The 20,975-nt window shown below is 43.3% G+C and overlaps 1 protein-coding gene across 1 annotated transcript in view; it reads right to left on the bottom strand.

Moving 5' to 3' along the window:
• Positions 1 to 20,975, bottom strand: part of LOC126159126 (dentin sialophosphoprotein-like) — a 136,425-nt gene that overhangs the window by 69,041 nt on the left and 46,409 nt on the right. Inside the window, exon 3 of the mRNA XM_049916493.1 lies at positions 15,064 to 15,389. Within this exon, the coding sequence (XP_049772450.1) occupies positions 15,064 to 15,389 (326 nt within the window). The remainder of the gene's footprint in view (positions 1 to 15,063; positions 15,390 to 20,975) is intronic.

Here is a 20,975-nt window from a genome sequence, read left to right as displayed (position 1 = left end):
TGCGACACCCCAGACGTCCAGAATTGCTACAGAGTGGCTCCAGGAACACTCTTCAGAGTTTAAACACTTCTGCTGGCCGCCAGACTCCCTAGACCTGAACGTTATTGAGCGTATCGGGATGCCTTGCAAAGTGCTGTTCAGAAAAGATGTCCTCTCCCTCGTGCTCTTACGGATTTAAGGTCAGCCCTGCAGTATTCATGGTGTCAGCTACCCCCAGCACTACTTCAGAATTTAGTTAAGTCCACGCCACGTCGTGTTGCCGCACTTCTGCGTGCTCGAGGGGGCCCTACACGATATTAGGCAGGTGTACCAATTTCTTTGGATCTTCAGTGTAGTTCCTTCCGAAGAATCAGGGGAAGATTGACTTGATTTGTATTTTAAATATTTCTTTTCCGAGAATCAAATTTGATGTTTATCATTCATACGATGACATCGTTTGAAAAATCGATGCTGAAAGTAGGTGGTGAATGATACTACAGATCATTGTTGCATCCACAGGTTTTTTGAAATTTTCGGCGGGTTTCCAGGAGCGAATTGTTATTATGAAGTTTTGTTTAAAGGAACGTGAAGCTATCTAAAACGAGCAAGATTAAAATTTTAATTATTCACTAACATAAGTTATTTGAGAATTATATTTACCTGTCTTAGAATTATTCCTTATTGATTTATTTATGTTATTAACCATCCTATTCCTACCAATTTCGATACCGAGAAAAAAGCATACGAAAAAAAAACTAGAACGCGTGTGGGAATCGAAGACAGGTCCTTCGCTCTACAGCCTTGGTCGCTCCGCCAGAGCCTCTACAGCTGCTAGCCTAATTGGTACATAAGCGGCTTTCGTAAAGTCAGTTTTCTCGATTTCTCAGAAGATATGCGTTTCTGAACCCCTTATATGATAACGAAAAATCCTTAATTTTCAGTTATCTATCGATCCAGTCAATTCTGAGTCAACTACGCCTCTAGAACTTTAGGGACGATTTTCACTAAAATTGGCCAGTTGGTCTCATACACTGAGAGCTATGTACAAATTTAATTATGCATATAAGTACTTCATCCATCCCGGGAAACGAGAATCTCAACGATTTTCGCCTGTTATCGGTATCGATACTGGCGAGATATCTGTCGCGGGCATTGGAAGTCCGAATCAAAATTTCTACTGTAGTTCCTGAGACTAGCCGTACATACGTAAAGAAGCGAGCAGATGACTTCAGTTTATACATGTAGAGGGAGAAGATCTAATAAAATATTTTTGTTTACTTACTAAAACAGGACTTCAACTTATATTTTATATTTGCACGTAGTAATATTTTTCTATGGGTGCAATGTAAGTTCTAACGGCAAAAAGTTACTTTTTGTGTGATATAATTCATGTTTATCAACTTTTGAATTTCTTCTGTTACTTATACTTTGAAATCTTCCTTCTTGCCAAATTTCATTATTCTATGTCAATGGGACTTTTCCTATAGGTTTTGAAGAGTGAGTTTGCGAGTATAAAAATATGTGACATTAATAACCATATCTTTTCATTGCATTTACTTTAAAGATTAAATGTTTCATACTACCAAGGAACGGCAAACCTATGCGTGTGAGATTAATCTGAAGTTGATACGCCCACTCGTTCCTAAGAAAATGAGGTCTTCATAGACGGACAGACAGACAGATGGACAAAAAAAACGACAAAAATATTTTTTCGTGTGATATAATTACAAATTAATAGTTTTCGGTTTCTTTTTACTTTACTTGTACTGTGTAACCTTGCTTCCTGGCAAATTTCATGATTCTAGGTCAACGGGAAGTAGCCTATAAATTTTAATGAGTGGATTTGCGAGTATTAAAATACGTGACACAAATGACTGATCTCTTGGTTGCATTGACTTAGAAGCTTAAATTTTTTACTCCGTCAAGGAACCACAGCCTTTAGTATGTGACATAAATTTCAACTTGATATGTCTACCGGTTCCTGAGAAAAATGATTGTTAACAATTGACCAGACAGACAGACACACTGACAAAAAAGCGCTCCTGTAAGGGTTCCCGTTTTTACCGACTGAGCTTCGGAACTCTGAAAAGGAGGAAGTGAGCCTCACTATCTCAGAGTCCTTCATTTTAGGCTGCACACAAGCAACTCATTATAACTATGATCGTTGCAGCGTTCCTGTTATTCTACTAAAACTGAGAACATTATTTTCTCGTATATTAAAGCTTTTGATGCTCCTGTTTTCTGCCACAGAGGCAGAACGTGATAGTGGATTACAGAGCTCCCAGCCATGTATCGTAATCTTTTAATCGTGTGTTACTGGTATAAAAAAAGAGAGATTTCAGCTCTCAGGTGCACACTCATATCGTTTCCACAGTGAATAATAGTAGGCTGGTAACACTTCGAAAGTTCAAAATCGGTCATGTCTTCCATTTAATCTGATTTATAGACATCATGGAACTCGGAGGGAGGGGGGGGGGCTCTATCTGCAAAATCATGGATCATCCATTAATGTCTTTCAGAACGAATTTCGCAATGAATGCAAAGCTGCTTCTGACATCTAAAGTTTCCAGTTTCCACCGCAACACTTTTAGCGTGGGCAAGACTGTCTCCCAGACCCTATCTGACGTACTAACAAATGCTAGTCATCAATTATCCAATTATGTGCTGCATGAATTCAATGTCCTTGAACCACAGACGACTGCAAATGCTTTTTGCAGAGTGATGTACCACAATATAGCATGAAACCCGCTCAATCGGAATAGAATTTGTGAATGTCTAGTAAGTAAATAAAAGAATGGTCTTTGGCTCTTTTCATGGTGTCAATGATTTCGGCGCCCTTCATGTCAGTCTCACTATTTATTTAATAAAAGTGCACTCATCTTTGTTGCTGGTTTCGCGAGACTTAGAGGACCCCGTTCCACGCCAGGAGAATCGAACCCGGGACTTCCGCGCCAGCAGCCACCAGACCGTGGGAAGAGGCGTGACCTACATATGACAGCTTGTGCAGCAGCTAAAGTCAACGCTGAGTGTCGAGATGTTATCCCGTGATGTTACTTGTCACACAAAGCATTGGGGTAGCGCCGCTATTAAGGTCCGATATGAAATTCCCCAAAGAAAAGTTCTACCACACCATTACAAGGCTGTTCCTTCCCTAAGAACCTTTTACATCTGCATACAATCTCTGAAAAACCGCAACGAAATGCTTAGCTGAGGACACCTAGCACAACACCGCGTGTCGGGGGTTCTTCCTGTTTGAATTGAGTATTGAGCGTGAAAAGACCTCGGTGCACGCTGCAGTCAGTGTAATATCGTCTTCATGATTCCTACGGGAGCTTACTTTTGGAGCTTCACTTAATAATGGTTTCCGAAACCCTGTAAGTGGACTTTTGCAGGAGAATTGTCCTTCATCTTCAAGGGGGCTACCAGTTAACGTTTTTCAGTATTTCCGTAACTTCGATGTAAATTAAGTGTGTCACACAAGGCCTTGTTTGTACCTGAGTGATTCTGGTAACAGATTATTTGCACAGCTAATGAAAACATCAGAAGCCTCATTAATAAAAAGAACTAACCTCCTATATCCAAATAGGAAATTGGAAGGATATATGGGATGAAAGCAGATCGCTGCATATCAGGCTGTCATATAGAGATCTTTGAAACTGATCGGATTCTTCTTGGAGTCTACAAGCTAACTGTAGCATATCCTTCAGGTTAATGATTATCCAATAGAACAGTTCTTCGAATGCTGTGCCACAAAAGAGGATAGGAAATACACATACTTGTAATAGTTAATGTTTGCGGACCACCATGAGGACGTTACTTAAGCTTTCTGAAGCAGGTGGAAACATTTTTTAATAAGGTTACGCAGACTTAACTATAGAACGACTGTTTGTGGGGACTTTAATATTGATTTTCTGACTGAGAGTACCGGTTAAGGGAACCTATAGTTATTAATTTTCAGCTTAGGAGAATTTCTGCGACAAAATTCCTTATGATTTTTGAAGTGCAAAGAGCAGCAGCAATTGAAAATCTGTTGTTATGGTCAACAACCTGCACTGATTTAGCTGTAAAGCGAAGAGTCAATGGTTTATTTGACCATTACGGTCATATGTTAATAAAGAAATATACACCGCTACTTTGATATCAATGGGACATCATTCCTTTTTTCTTATTTTTATACAGTAGAATTTAACCCAAATGGTGGCTGTCTTAAAAATGAAGTAAGTCCAAAGCTGCATTAGACGTTGTTACATGAGTGGAATGCATTAGCTTTCTCAGGGGTTGTTCAACTACTTCTGATCATTGGTTTATATCGATAGTTATCGATTAATAATTGTATATTAACTATTTTAGTAGCTGATACATTGTATCTGTTGATTGTTTAGTTCTGTTTTGGAATGAAGGAAGTACTCACACTTTTATGCACGTATAACAAATTTTCTTGTTACAAGGGATGCTCTGAAAGTTTTCGACCTAAGCTGTAGATGGCATGAATATGTTCTGAATAACTGAGTAACAAGCCTAACTTGCCTATTGGAAAGTATAACCATTTTAGGTGGCGTCCTGTGAGTTACGGAGACGTGTAGTTTGTATTTTGTTTACTATGATTGTGTGTGTGTGTGTGTGTGTGTGTGTGTGTGTGTGTGTGTGAGAGAGAGAGAGAGAGAGAGAGAGAGAGAGAGAGAGAGAGAGATGAAATGTTCATCAAGAATTTATAAAACGGAATTACGAACGAATATAATAGACGATTTGGCTTCGCCATCAGAGAATTATTCTGCTTATTATTATTCGTCCGGCTGATTCAAACTTTTGCCGAACTATACTTTACTGTTTCGTGCAATTTGCTCCACGGGTACAGAACGTTGAAACCTAATCCTTCTTCATTACTCATGGAATTCACAATGTTCTTCTCATATACCAACATCCTCTAGTTTTACTTACGTTACGAGAGGGGTTTTAATGTGACGGCTATGGTACGAAGCAGGTAGCGGTCACTACTAGTATAATGTAGTGCACGTTTTATCACTGCTAAAGGAGCTGGCTTTCTTTATCAGTTCGATGATGCATATGGTTTCTGTCACCAGCGCTCATTTCGCTTGTAAATATAGTTGTCGTGATACAAATTTTCTTTGACCACCTATACACGATTACAATGCTGCAGAGCTTTTTTCCGGTATCAAATATATCGAAGGTCATCTTCCCCTTCATCGAAAAATTGGCCAGTTTATCAACTAGCAGCTGCAGTTCAGACTGAACTCTGTAAATTTTCGCAACGTGTTACACGTGTTCATAAAAGTTGCAAGGCGATAAGCTGAATGGATTAGTTCCTTTGGCGGCTGGCCGGGGTGGCCAAGCGGTTAAAGGCGCTACAGTCTGGAAACGCGCGACCGCTGCGGTCGCAGGTTAGAATCCTGCCTCGGGCAGGGATGTGTGTGATGTCCTTAGGTTAGTTAGGTTTAAGTAGTTCTAAGTTCTAGGGGACTGATGACCATAGAAGTTAAGTCCCATAGTGCTCAGAGCCATTTTTAGTTCCTTTGGCGAACGTCTAACTAGACAGTGTTCCGAATATTTTACGAGATGTGTCAAAAGAGAAATGAGACTGATTCCATTACTTAGGAATTATTTGTCGTGTTGCGTTAGTGCCCAGCTGTTTTGTGAGCTTGAACAGTGACATTAACTCTGTGGATGTCTCATTACTGACAGTGAGGTGCTACTGACGTCTTAATGGTCTCTAAAATCGGTTTTTAGTCTATTCTACGTGGTTTTTTCAAACACAAAAGTAGTATCCAAAAAGTTACCTACTGTCCAAAATTGCGCCTTATATGATTTCTGAGTTACAGGACAGTCAATTGCTTATACGTTCAAACAGCGGAAAAATTACTGATGCTATTGTAAAACATTTAACCGTGACAAGCCAGTCAAACAATCTGTCCAACGGAATACGGAGATTGTCTCTCTCATCTTTCACTTCTGTGATCTTTACGTATGATAATTTCTAAATGAATAGCTCTTTCAAAATCCCACTCATCCTTCTGAAACTGTGACTGCTGATCATTGCAAATTATAATTACATAAGGGAATCTGTAGTGCCAAATTATTAACTACATTGCTACTCAGCTCAAGAAATTTCTAGACCTGACTGTGGTCGTATGTAGCAAGTGTGACACAAAATAATCTGTATTTGACTTATTAAAAAGTTCTGGTTCACTTCTCTACATGACAGTTAAAATAAGACATTTCGGAGAAAAGCAAATGTCGCTTCGCAGAGCGCTAAAAATACTTTTCTGGTAGCCACACCAAGAGTGGGGAACGGACAAATAGGCAAATGAGCTATGAAATTGACCAGAATGAGGTTTAGTTTTGCAAAAGAAAAGTAGAGTTTAGTTGCTTGAAAGTAATCAAAATAATTAAGCGAATATAATTAGTGACTTGAGGGAAAATTGAAATATTTCACGAACAGCTGCTATTAGCTACGTAAATGAAGTGTCAAAAAATCGCAAATCACACCATAAAATGAAACTTTCTTTGACTTGATCTACATATTCTTAATAATAACAGGATATGGAACATTTTATTTATCTCCAGCAAAACTTAAAAATAAATAAATGGAAGAGAACGATCAAATGCTTTGTGAAATGATTTTTCTAAAAGATAGAAGTAGATTAGAGGAACATTCGACGTACCTTTGAATGATGTTGAAAACCCTGTACTGCAAAGGATAAGCCGATCGAGAGTCGAAATTTCAGTGTAAATCAGAATTTGGAAAGAAATCTTCACTTTACAGCGGTGTGTGCTCTGGTACGAAACTTCCTGGCAGATTAATAGTATGTGTCAGACCGAGACTCGAACTCGTGACCTTCGCCTTTATTGTTCTTTGCATTTTGTCGGGGCGTACGTCACATGACACCCGTGGATCCATTCACTCAGTCTTTTTTCCATTACAGGAGGTGCCCGACTCAGCTAGCCAAGCACGACCCACGACCGGTACTCATAGCTTTATTTCTGCCAGTATCTCGTCTCCTACTTTCCAAACTTCGCAGATGTCCTCCTGCGAACCTTGCAGGGTCCTGAGCTCGAGTCTCCATCCGGCACACAGTTTTAATCTACCGGGAAGTTTCAGAATTTTAGAATTTGGAAACTGTTACAGGATATTTCTCTGCTGGAATTTCAAAAAGTGATCTTGCGTCACTAACGTATGAACATCTCAGCTGCTATTCATGATTTCGTGCATCATTCAAAGGCGTGATGAACGATTTTGTAATCTGCACTGTGCAACACAGTTTAAAGAAGCACTTTCCGGAACACCGTAACTGCTAAGTACAAGTTTGAAATTGGGCTCAAAGGTGCATACAACGTTTCTCTGTAACGCTGCAAAAGCGTGGCCACCAGCGACTTCGCCCTCGGCCTCGACGACGGTTCACACAGCAGCTTGTTGACACACGCGAAAAAAGGGCCAGCGTTCAGAACTTCACGTGCCGTGTAAGGTGGATTAATGACGTCACTTTTGCACCACATTTCACAGATGTTCTGCCCAACGTCACGTGATGGTAAGGTCGTCACACTCCCTCTTACTCAAATTTAACGTGTTCTTTTGAAGCATCTGCGATGGAGGTCAGAACGGCGACACCCTGTCTTCAAATCATGCGGTTTTCTTATGGGTGGCCGAAGAAAAGATTCTACCCGCACCACCGCTCAGATTAGACACGAGAAGGCCTCAGGGGGAGCATAAAAGACGTCAATGAAACCACTCCTTTTCCTTGGGGCGTTAATTCCCGCACATTTCGCGGACTAAACAACTCACAGTGCAATAAGGAATAGGACAAAGTCCTTGTCAACCTTCGACGCTGCTGACACCCCCGTAAACCCCCCCCCCTCCCCCGCCATTGCATACCCATTGAACATGTTCGTACCACTTTTGAGTGCAGCATGATCCAATTTTTGCTTTCGTGTACAGGATGGAACCACTATGGACCATTCAAAATCATCAAAATAATTCTACGGAAATTGATTATGATCTGAAGTAGCAAAGGCTGATTTTGCTTCTACAGCCGCCCTGTTTCACCCCCTGCTGTGACGTGATCACAGAGGGGTGTGACATTGACAAAAGTCGGAATACAATGGCAAAGGCTCCCTTCATTTCGGTAACACCCTTGGTAGAACCCACCCATATTTACTGAGAGTTTTAAAAACATGCCTTTAAAGAGAAAACCTGCGAAGTACACTCCTGGAAATTGAAATAAGAACACCGTGAATTCATTGTCCCAGGAAGGGGAAACTTTATTGACACATTCCTGGGGTCAGATACATCACATGATCACACTGACAGAACCACAGGCACATAGACACAGGCAACAGAGCATGCACAATGTCGGCACTAGTACAGTGTATATCCACCTTTCGCAGCAATGCAGGCTGCTATTCTCAAAAGGAGACGATCGTAGAGATGCTGGATGTAGTCCTGTGGAACGGCTTGCCATGCCATTTCCACCTGGCGCCTCAGTTGGACCAGCGTTCGTGCTGGACGTCCAGACAGCGTGAGACGACGCTTCATCCAGTCCCAAACATGCTCAATGGGGGACAGATCCGGAGATCTTGCTGGCCAGGGTAGTTGACTTACACCTTCTAGAGCACGTTGGGTGGCACGGGATACATGCGGACGTGCATTGTCCTGTTGGAACAGCAAGTTCCCTTGCCGGTCTAGGAATGGTAGAACGATGGGTTCGATGACCGTTTGGATGTACCGTGCACTATTCAGTGTCCCCTCGACGATCACCAGTGGTGTACGGCCAGTGTAGGAGATCGCTCCCCACACCATGATGCCGGGTGTTGGCCCTGTGTGCCTCGGTCGTATGCAGTCCTGATTGTGGCGCTCACCTGCACGGCGCCAAACACGCATACGACCATCACTGGCATCAAGGCAGAAGCGACTCTCATCGCTGAAGACGACACGTCTCCATTCGTCCCTCCATTCACGCCTGTCGCGACACCACTGGAGGCGGGCTGCACGATGTTGGGGCGTGAGCGGAAGACGGCCTAACGGTGTGCGGGACCGTAGCCCAGCTTCATGGAGACGGTTGCGAATGGTCCTCGCCGATACCCCAGGAGCAACAGTGTCCCTAATTTGCTGGGAAGTGGCGGTGCGGTCCCCTACGGCACTGCGTAGGATCCTACGGTCTTGGCGTGCATCCGTGCGTCGCTGCGGTCCGGTCCCAGGTCGACGGGCACGTGCACCTTCCGCCGACCACTGGCGACAACATCGATGTACTGTGGAGACCTCACGCCCCACGTGTTGAGCAATTCGACGGTACGTCCACCCGGCCTCCCGCATGTCCACTATACGCCCTCGCTCAAAGTCCGTCAACTGCACATACGGTTCACGTCCACGCTGTCGCGGCATGCTACCAGTGTTAAAGACTGCGATGGAGCTCCGTATGCCACGGCAAACTGGCTGACACTGACGGCGGCGGTGCACAAATGCTGCGCAGCTAGCGCCATTCGACGGCCAACACCGCGGTTCCTGGTGTGTCCGCTGTGCCGTGCGTGTGATCATTGCTTGTACAGCCCTCTCGCAGTGTCCGGAGCAAGTATGGTGGGTCTGACACACCGGTGTCAATGTGTTCTTTTTTCCATTTCCAGGAGTGTATTTCAGACGCCTGCAGGCAGGCAACTGGTCAAGTGGTTGCCTGCCTGCAGGCATCTAGGGCCACTTCGCAGATTTTCTCTGTAAAGGCACATTTTTAAAAATCTCAATAAATGTGGGTGGGTTCTACCAAGGGTGTTGCCAAACTGAAGATCTTAGAGGGAGCCTTTGCCATTGTATTCACACATATATCAATGTCGCAGCCCCTCGTGATCACGCCACAGGAGGGCCTGCAGTAACAGGTGATCTCTAAAACCCTAAGCACGTTTTGCTGCTTCGGATCACGTTCAGATTTTCTCGACAGTGTCCTTAGAGAGGGATTGAAACCTCCATGGGTGTTAGTAGCGTCGAAGGTTGGAAATTGGAAATTTGTGGTCTTATGGGACAAAACTGCTAAGGTCATCGCACTACTTCATCTGACTTAAAATAACTTACGCTAGGGACAACACACACACACCCATGCCCGAGGGAGGACTCGAACCTAAGACGGGGGGAGCCGCGCGGACCGTGACAAGACGCCTCGGGCCGCGCGGCTAGTCGAAGGTTGTGAAGATCCTGTTGCTAGTCGCACTGAGAGCTCGTTTCCGACTGCGAAATGTTCGGGAATCAATGCCCCAAGGAAAGGGGTTGTTTCATTGACGCCCTTTAAGCCAGTGTTGAGGCCTTTTCGTGTCGGTTCTGAGCGGTAGTGTTTCTGGAATTTTTTCCTTGGCTATCCATAAGATAACTGTGATTTCAACACTAAGTGTTGCCGATGCGTCAAAAGAAGGGGTGAAACGTGGATAAGAGAGGGTGTGACGACCTTCCCATCATGTGGCAAGTCAACGGTGGCGTTGGACTGAATTGTGGTAAAAGCTGGTGCCAAATAGATGTCATTAACCCACCTTCCACGTCACATTAACTTCTGGGCCTTTTTTTCTCAAGTGTCGACACCATGCTATTTGGATCATCGTCGAGCCCAATGGTGACGTCGTAGGGCGCCACACTTTCGCACCGTTACAGACATACGTTGTTGGCACCTTTGACAACCTGCAAACTTACACGTCGCAATGGAAGACTATCACGGGGTTTCGAAAAAGTGGTCCTTTAATTATGTTTCTCAGCGTATTTTATTATCTTTCTGATTTCTTCGCCTCTGGTGTTTCTATCTCAACTTTATAAATTGACGAGAGCATTTGCCACACTACCTAAAAGCTGCTATATAATCGTTCTTTCGAATACCCAAAATATTTTCTTGCAAAGTAAATGACGCATCTAATTCTACAATTCATTTTCTTCGATAAATGCTAACGTATGTGAGTCCGACTTTTCTGTAAAGACTACCCTATTAAATTTCTCTTGCTATCCCCTCAGATACATGAAATGTTTTTAAATTAAGTAAGACTTCCATACAATATCCAAACTGCTTTAGAAGTTAAATTACTTCGAATTGTTATTTCCATGAATGTAGTACAGACAAGACAATTTTCGTAAAAAAATGAAAGTGTCTTGTCAGTTTTTCTTGCCTCTTAGAGGGTGGCCAGATTCTTTTTCTGTTGCCCCCTCCCCCCACCCCCTCCCGGGACGGAATCAGTGTATCCCATCTGCCTGCGTTTAGTGTTATCCCACGTGAAAGTTTGAGAACGCTTTTTCTAAACGTTTTTTTACAAGCCCGGTATTCACCTTGACCGATGTAACACATCGCCTAAAGGCCACATCCAGGCTGCCCAGCTCTCCGGCTCTTTCAGTTAATCCGCCTGCCGGCTTCTATCCTCTTGTTCGCCTCCTCGGAAGCAGCGTGTTAACGCACATGGCTACCCTGGCGGGATTCTCCTGTGTCGGCATGTTAGCTGGAATCTAGTATTCCTTCATAAATTTCACAAAATCTTTAGATATGTTGTTGTTGTTGCTGCCCATGTTGTAATATTTAGCCCGAAGACTGGTTTGATGCACATTTTCTTCCTTAGTTTATTCTGTACAAGTTTTTCATCTCTGCATAACTACCGCAATCCGCATACATTTGAACCTTAGTATTGTATTCAAGTCGTGGCTTACTCCTACAATTTGAATCCCCCCCCCCTCAATCTCACCATTACCGAATTAGCTATTCAGTTTTTTACCTCTTAATCTGTCATATCAAACTATTCCACCTTCTAACCAAACTGTACCATAAATCACATTTCTACCCAACTCGATTCAGTGCCCCCTCATTGGTACTGGATCTATACGTCCAATTTTCACCATACTTCTGTATCGCCAAATTTGAAAGCTTCTATTCTTTTACATACGCCTGTTAAGTATTCATCTTTTGGATCTGCAGCTGTCGTTCTATCTATCAATATTTGCAGTTAAATTATAGGCTATGGGTTCCGGCTTTTTGCTTTTTGCTTTTTCTTTTTACACAAAGAAGAAGAATCAGTCATAACAAAGTGTGAGTAGTAACAAATATATACGCAAAACATTTTGACACGCCAAGTATCATGCTTTTAAAAATCAAGGGATCTATTAAACTGCCGACGACATTTACATTTACATCGTTTGGTCTGCAGATGACAAGCTATCAGCGCAGGACGCTATAGAGCTGGTCCTGCAAATCCACATAATTTAAAATTACGCTAGGAAAGCAAAACGAACAAAATCTTTCTTTAGACCTCACTTTGTTAAATCAGTTATAACCTCAAATATTTTCCCTTTTTACAGTTTTTCAGAAAACAAAAAACCCACTGACGATGGCACAAAGGTGCTGAAACATATCTGGGTAAAAAGAAAAAGCGGTGTGTTTGCAAAAAGGCGGAACCTATATCCTATAACGCCTGTACGTTTAGGTAGACCAAACATCTGATAAGTATACCTGGAACAATTTCGTACAAAATGTAACATTTCTTGCACTGCTGCTCCAGTTAAATCTCCTTTCATTGTTAGTAAGAATCTTTCACATAAATATTACGTTTAATAGAATTTGAAACTACAGACTGGAAAGATATTACTCTCTTTCTTTGAGCGTGTATGTTTTCATGTACCTAGTGCGCATAGACAGGGCTGTACGACTTTTGATAGTTTTAAGTACTGATTGGTTTAACTCTTGCCTACTCAGACCGGAACATGGCAGTTTCAGGATCCATAAAAATACAATATAATTCCCAAGGAATTTCATTTACACGCTATTTTTTAATTTTATTCAAAACTGTCTCTATCTGTTTTCTCCAAGGAGTTCAAAGATTTCGTGCATAGGGCGTTCTAGCGCGTAGTTTTCTGCCGAGCAGTCACTGCAGGTACTTTTATCACCACTTGTCACTTTGTCACCGATCTGTTTGTATGAACACAAGCAACATTGCATCGGAATCAAGAAATACTAATGGAGCGTAATTGAGTGTGATGCTGTACATTGCTCTATAGATAATTGCCAGGCGAACAATACTGTGAAAAACACGCACTGCAATAGTAAAAGAGGCACAATCTACGTTTCACAGGAACTGATCATTTATGTTAAGGAAAGGTTATTGGAAGAAGTATTATCCAGCACCAAACACAGTGTTAAAAATCGTTTTATTGACACGTTTTGTTAGTTACAAACGGATTGTATAGCTTGTTACATGAAATAAGTTAATAAATAGTGCTTCATTAGTGGACTAGAATCTCGGGAAGTTTCCCAAGCGTCCCAAAATAATTAACTGATTACGTGAGAGGAAGTAGTTTTTGTTTCCTCATTTACACAACAGAAGAAAAATCAGGTTAGATAAAGCAGAGCTACGTTTTCAGTCTTTGAGAGGTTGAAAGCACACATGTTCTTATCATAAAATTGTGTATTTATGGACAGAAGTTAGCAAACAAGAGTGTAACATCGGAGCCATGCTGAAGATTGGGGCAATGCGGTACGTCTCAACCGATGGGACCAATATAGCAAGACATAGACTTGTCATTTATATAAAAGCCTTCTTTGCTAAAATCCACGGAAGTTCAATTCTGTTACCTGCGCGCGAGAATTTATTTTTCACCAAACAACACATTTTCGAGCAAATCAAGAACTATGCATGGAACAGATGAAGAGGACCAGCACATCGCGCGGCTACCATTCTGCGGTGCAACGACCAGCAAGATCGGCAGAGTCCTGAGCCGGCACGGAATCAGACCAGTCTTCCAGCCACCCAGGAAGATTAAGAAGATGTTGCGACCCGTGAAAGATAATCTTGGCCTGAGAGTGCCGGGAATTTACAGCATTCCTTGCGAGTGTGGCAAAAATTATGTGGGCCAGTCTATAAGAACTGTTGCCGATCGCTGTGCGTCACCTGAAAAACAGCTATCTATAAAAATCAGCGGTGGCTGAGCACAGTTTGTTAAATAAACATAAGATTTTGTTCGATGAAACAAGACTACTTGCTCACGCTTCAAACTATTGGGACTCTGTCATCAGGGAAGCTGTTGAAATTAGACTCTGTGAAAATGATTTCAACAGAGACTCCAGTTATGCACTCAGCAATGCATGGAAGCGCGCAATTGATAAAGAAAGAGCGCAGAGGAAGACTTCTTACATTCCTCGCAGTTCTCCGCCTGTTGCGATGGATGGCGCTGTAAGCAACGCTGGATTAAAGTGCGCCAAGAAAATCTATGGATATAGTGGCCGCCACCTCGGTACGCGCCGTTTTCACCGTGACGTCATCCAGCCAATGAGAAGCCGTCTACTGCTTATAAAAGCGGAAGCCTCACCGGTCCACGACAGTCAGTTTTACCCCTGACGAAGATGACGGAGTTAGTGATCAAAAGCTTGGGATGTTATCCAAATTTGACGCGGCAAGTAAACCGTGAACTTTTTATGCAAGGACTCCGTCGCGAAAGACTTCGTAATCATACTATGCATCAAGATCGGGTTTTCTTCAGTGACAACATTTTGTTGTTCCTACCTGGAGGTAAATGCAGGCCACTTGTACTACAGAATGCGGAGTGTAGAAAAAACAAGATGGGAATTTTATTATTTTTTGGAAGAGTAAGAGAGAATATAAATAATTAAATATACAACCACGCGTACGACGATGGATACCGTTATATATAAAGAATCGAAAGCTTAATTACAATAAGTTACAGTTTTAAGCGATAAGTTACAACCACTCTGTTATTGAATGTGATTGAATGGTGGAGAAGGGAGACTGGCTTACGAGATGATGTATTCTGACCGTAAATAAATACGTAATCCCTTCGCGGAAGGGGTCCTTATGATCTACAATAAACTGATCCTACGTGTCCTAGGTAATCGGAATGGCATGACTGATTCTAGCCAACGTAGAATTCAGGATCTGAATCCAGTTTCACTGCCTACAGTTCAGACGTTCGCGTGGAGAACCTGAGGTTTGGCTGTCGGGCCGGGTAGCACAGCCGCTACTGGTCGTGTCTCGGCACGCGAGGCTCGTGTGGGGCACGGCTAGAACTTGGATCCGGGCGCAGCAAGGGCCGAGGTCGCCGGCGCTACGACCCACCTCCCAGGATGTCCTCCACGAAGCGCTCCAGGTAGTCCTCGTCGTCGTCGTCATCGTCGTCGGCGGCCGCCGCGGCGCCCTCGTCCTCGTCGTCGTCGTCGTCATCGTCGTCCGTTATGTCGTCCAGGTCGACGTCCTCGTCGTCATCGTCATCGTCGTCGTCATCGTCAGTCGAGGCTGCAGGCGCGCCCGCCTGCTGGCGGCCCGTCTCGCTGTCGACGGCCCGCGAAGATTCTGCGGGGGCGGCGGGGGCGGCAGCGGGGGCGGCGTCGCAGACAACACAGGCCAGCGCGGCCAGCAGCGCCACGCACAGCACCCACTTCATTCTGCAACACATCGCAAACCGTGCCGTCAGCCTTCATCACATCACGCACAGCTCTGACGAAGGACTCTGGGAAACAGTATTAGTTTAAAGGGGGGTATGGCGTCAAACGGGCCTACGTGGAGCAGGAGAGGCACCACAGGACATTTTAATTTCCACTGTCTATACTTTTACAAATAAATTCATAAAACTTTAACAGCATGACCAGGAAGGATTCAGGATTCATCCTCATAGCAGTGGAAGCTCAAAAACGTAACAAAACACAGAATGAGATTTTCACTCTGCAGCGGAGTGTGCGCTGATATGAAACTTCCTGGCAGATTAAAACTGTGTGCCGGACCGAGACTCGAACTCGGGACCTTTGCCTTTCTCAGGCAAGTCCTCTACCAACTGAGCAACCCAAGCACGACTCACGGTCCGTCCTCACAGCTTTACTTCTGCCAGTACCTCGCCTCCTACCTTCCAAACTTTACAGAAGCTCTCCTGCGAATCTTGCAGAACTCCTGCTCCTGAAAGAAAGGATATTGCGGAGACATGGCTTAGCCACAGCCTGGGGGATGTTTCCAGAATGAGATTTTCACTCTGCAGCGGAGTGTGCGCTGATGAAACTTCCTGGCAGATTAAAATTGTGTGCCGGACCGAGACTCGAACTCAGGATCTGCAAGATGCGCAGGAGAGCTTCTGTAAAGTTTGGAAGGTAGGAGGCGAGGTACTGGCAGAAGTAAAGCTGTGAGGACGGGGCGTGAGTCGTGCTTGGGTAGCTCAGTTGGTAGAGCACTTGCCCGCGAAAGGCAAAGGTCCCGAGTTCGAGTCTCGGTCCGGTACACAGTTTTAATCTGCCAGGAGGTTTCGTAATAAAACAAATTTTTTTACATGTGAGTTTTCATAATTTTTTCACTTACTACTGGCTACATTTGTTGCTATAGGTACACTTTTCTTCCTAAGTAAGAGAGATTCTTCGATGAATTTTGCACAGCATATACACCATACTTACAGGTGTCTGAAACTCTAGAAGTCATTTAATTTATGAAAAAATGAATGAACTGTTACATTTTAAACTTCATGTTTAAAAAAAGTTCAAGATTTATAGTTAATTATCTCAATTTTCCACAGTTTTTTAATAGATTTGGAAAATTCTAGAGTTTCATACACCTGTAACTACTGTTTGTATGCTATGAAAAATTCATCGAAGAATCTCTCTTACTTAGGAAGAAAAGTGTACCTTTAGCAACAAATGCAGCCAGTAGTAAGTTTTTTAATAGATTTGGAAAATTCTAGAGTTTCATACACCTGTAACTACTGTTTGTATGCTATGAAAAATTCATCGAAGAATCTCTCTTACTTAGGAAGAAAAGTGTACCTTTAGCAATAAATGCAGCCAGTAGTAAGTGAGGGTGTTTGGCAACACCCTCAGTGCCAACCACGCACATCTATTGAGCCCATTAGTAATGTACCTTTCGCCTGAGGGTTAGGCAACCCCTTCGAAAACCTTTGGATTGGTTTTTCTACTTTCAGGTGCTAGAGCAGCTTTCAAAGTTTCAGACAGGTACGTTTGCAAGGTGCGCAACAAAGTAACGTCGGTGGCACCGGGGATGTTGCCAAACTGGAGGGTATTACACATACCCTTTGCCAGTTTATTTACGAGCATGTTAAAGTACAAAAAAAAAAGTTCAAATGCGTGTGAAATCTTATGGGACTTAACTGCTAAGGTCCTCAGTCCCTAAGCTTACACACTACTTAACCTAAATTATCCTAAGGACAAACAGACACATCCATGCCCGAGGGAGGACTCGAACCTCCGCCGGAACCGGCCGCACAGTCCATGACTGCAGCGCTCCAGACCGCTCGGCTAATCCCGCGCCTTAAAGTACCCTTTGCTGCTTAGAATCACGTTCCAATTCCGTTGAATGGTTATGAACGCTCCCTGGTGGTTCTAACCTGTACACGACAGCAAAAATTGCTGTTGCATTGCATTCCAAAGGGGTGCGATCACGTTAAATGCGGATTCAGCACCACAATGACCTATAGAAGAGTTGAAAGTTGCGAGAATATCAAAGATTGACAAGAACAGCTTCCTGTTGCTCAACGCATTGCGAACTGTCGTTTTCGACCGCAGAATGTGTGGGAGTCAACGTCCCAGGAAAGGAGTGATTTCACTGTCACCCTTTATAACACTCCTTGAGGTCTTTCCATGTCGGTTTTGAAATGTTTCCTCGCCCACCCATAAGCAAACAGCGTGGTTTGAGTGCTGGGTGTCTTGGTTCTGATCACCATCGCACAGACGTCAATAGAAGGGGTGAATTGTGGTTAAGAGAGGCTATGACGACCACCTCATCATGGAACAAGTCCATTGTGATTTCCTTTTCCACACTTGTGTTATCTTAACCTGTACACTATCTTTAATGCCCTCGTCGATGAATGCATGTTGAACACCAATCTCCTTTACATCCTTGAAGGTTGTCTGATGTTGAAATTTGAGTATTTTGGTATGACAGCGTCTGTAAAACTGTTCTGTCACAAGTTCTTGCGAAGGATGAAAGAAAGGAAAGAAACTCTTTAGAGACAGATCACGGATAGGAGGTTTCAAGGTATCATTCTTCAGTTCCACGCGGTGTTCGCTTGGCTACGTAGAAATATCGATTTCGTTTTCGGAAGTAGATGGTGTGCTGCAGAGAACACGGTCTGGAGGAGGGACGATCAGATATGACGAGCAGTCAACACCAGTACCGCTAGTGGTCGAGCTTCAGTCCAGAAGAAGAACGATGGAAGGACCTCACTGGAGAAACTATTCCGGTTTTCGCCTCAAAACTCGCCTTAATAACTCTTTCAGAGTACGATCAGAAAGGAAGATATCAATTTAATGTTACATCGACATCAGGATAAATTCTGAGGAACTACAGAAAGCGAGATTATGCAGTTAAGTATAACATATGGGATGCACAAATAAAGCATGACTCCTCAGTCTGCGTGAAAGGAAAGTAGGTACTGAGTAGTCAGCGCTTGGAAGAAACTAGAGCACTGTAAAATGTGGAAGAGCGCTTGGTTATTTAATAACGCATTACGCATTTGTATCTAAGAATTGAGGTGAGAGAGAGGCAGAGGCAGTCTGTGTCCAGGACAAATAATTCTTTTTTCTTTTTTTTTTTTTTTGTGGCACTAGCATGTATACAGATTGTGAGTGGGTTGTTGGGTTCATATCTGCTTCTGGCTCAAGTAAACAGTACGCAAGCAATGTAACACGCGAACACCCGTTACACAACGTCATAACGGGTAGGCAGAAGCCTTATGTACTGCCCTATGATTTCCCCATTCCGACTTGTGGTGCCTTCAGTGTCAGGCGGGTCACGAACTACTAAAGTCCATAGTCTCTGACATTGAGCAATATCATCATAAACGATCACTCCACAGGAGGAATACAAAATGTTGTTGTGGTCTTCAGTTCGGAGAGTGGTTTGTCCTGCAGCTCTATCCTGTGCAAGCGTCTTCATGTCTGAGTAACTACTGCAACTTAGATTCTTCTGAATCTGCACACTGTAATTATGTCTTGGTCTCCATATACAATTTTTAACCTTCCCCCTCCCCTCCCACACACACACACACACACACACACACTTCCCTCCAGTACTAAATTAGTGATCCTTTGATATCTCAGAATGTGTCCTATCAACCGATCCCTTCTTCTAATTAGGTTGTACCACAAATTTCTTTTCTCCTCAGCTCTGTTCAGTACCTCCTCATTAGTTACGTGATCTATCCATCTGTTTAAACTGTTTGTCGTTCGTGCTACATTTCCGCACAAACGTTATAAACGAAACTACAGCTACACGAAACACAGCGAAATGTTTTGAATGGACGGGAATCTTTAAGTATGAAAAGCAGGGCACCGAAGAGCATAAGTAATCAATTTACAAATAGTTCGCTGTTCTCATTCCAATCATACTGCCGACTACAGTCGGTAGGCTAGCCATGAATAAAGTTTATCTTGACAAAGAAGAAACGATGTAGACGCACTGTTTCGAAGAATAGTAGCTCATCTATCATTTTTGGAAGATTTGAATGATACACAAATCTCCCAGAGCCCTGAAATGATTCTAATCAAGTGAGATACCAGTGGAAAAATTCGAGTATGACATCTAAGAAAGGTGATTGCTGTTTTTGGAGAATCCCTTGACGCAGCGCGTCACGCTAGTCTATCCAAGCCCCTTCATCTCACTTTAACTACTGCTGCCTACACAGGCTACGTTTGGACTTGCTACTAGTGGGAAATATGGATAAGACAGCTGCCGTTTCAGCATCACTGACGCAAAACCAAGTCAAATCATAAGTAAAAAGAACAAGGATCGAACAGGCAGCGATATTAAATGCCGTGAAGTACAGTGGCAGGCAGGTCTTTGAGGAATAGGGACGGGGGGGGGGGGGGGGGGAATCCAGCACATATATAGTGACGTCACTTACGGTGTCTGTCCTAGGTCAATGTACAGTAGTTCCGCAAACCGTTGAGAACAAGAGCGTCGAGTATGAAGGGCCGTGTGACCTGTAAGTGGAATGTACCTGGGAGTGACGCTTTGAAGACGCTATCTTGTCCACACACACACACACACACACACACACACACAAAGAGAGAAAGAGACACAAAGAAAGAAAGGGAGACAGAGTGGGGATCATACTAAATCGACCGGTTATCGTCAGTTATCGAACCGAAAATGGCTAGACAAGTATTGCGACAATGCTAATTAATATGAGCTACAATTATATACGCTCGAGATTGCTAGGCAAGTTGTTAGTCAAGGGCTGATAAGCAACACATGCAATCACAGCTACTTACATATTAACTACTGCAGTTCGTGATGGAAAAAGCATGTTTTAGAGCAGGTAGTGATGCTGCTATATAATTAAAGAACAACACCCGCAAGTAGTGAAGAAAAAGAATAAATGCGTAAAGTGATAACGTAAACACTTCATCAAAGTTTTCTGGATTTTCCTGTTCTCACAAACTTCTGGCGAAAAATATTAATTAACATATTTACCTTCTCTCGCAGGGAATTAGTATCGCCAACGAGGATGGCACCTTTCTGACAGATCATGTGTCCACCCTAACGGAACGTGAGGAGATCCACCTTACTGTTTTAGCCCCGTTGCTGGGATCTTCTTCACTAGTATGCTGTTCGAATGACTGAACACTAGCCTTCTCTTCGGTTATCGGTGTTTCGGTGTGAAGAATTCTTGATGATGCATGTCTTACTTAATAGCTTGCTACCGGGTGTTCTGTCGAGTTTCTTTTCCATTTTCTGCACAATATCTCGACGACCGACCGATCCGTCCTCTTCACGAGTTGCGAGTTTTGCTGTCATGTGTACTCGCTGCCTGGACTCCAACCAGACTGTGACTATTGTTGGTATTACGCCGCTATTTAGAGCCGAGTTAGATTCCTGATGTCCACTACGCCCATTTATGCTCATTCGTTTTCTTAGAGCCGGCGTTGATATTCCATGAAGCGCAAATTCTCTCAGCGTTTTCCAACTCTCATGTATATGATGACCGGCGAGATTTTAATAAATTGAATTCTGCATCCTGAGCGTTATTTACATAG

Source organism: Schistocerca cancellata, chromosome 2, assembly GCF_023864275.1.
Source record: "Schistocerca cancellata isolate TAMUIC-IGC-003103 chromosome 2, iqSchCanc2.1, whole genome shotgun sequence".
Taxonomy (NCBI): Eukaryota; Metazoa; Arthropoda; class Insecta; order Orthoptera; family Acrididae; genus Schistocerca; species Schistocerca cancellata.
Note: the sequence above shows the minus strand (reverse complement) of the source record. Positions and strands in the feature narration are given on the sequence as shown.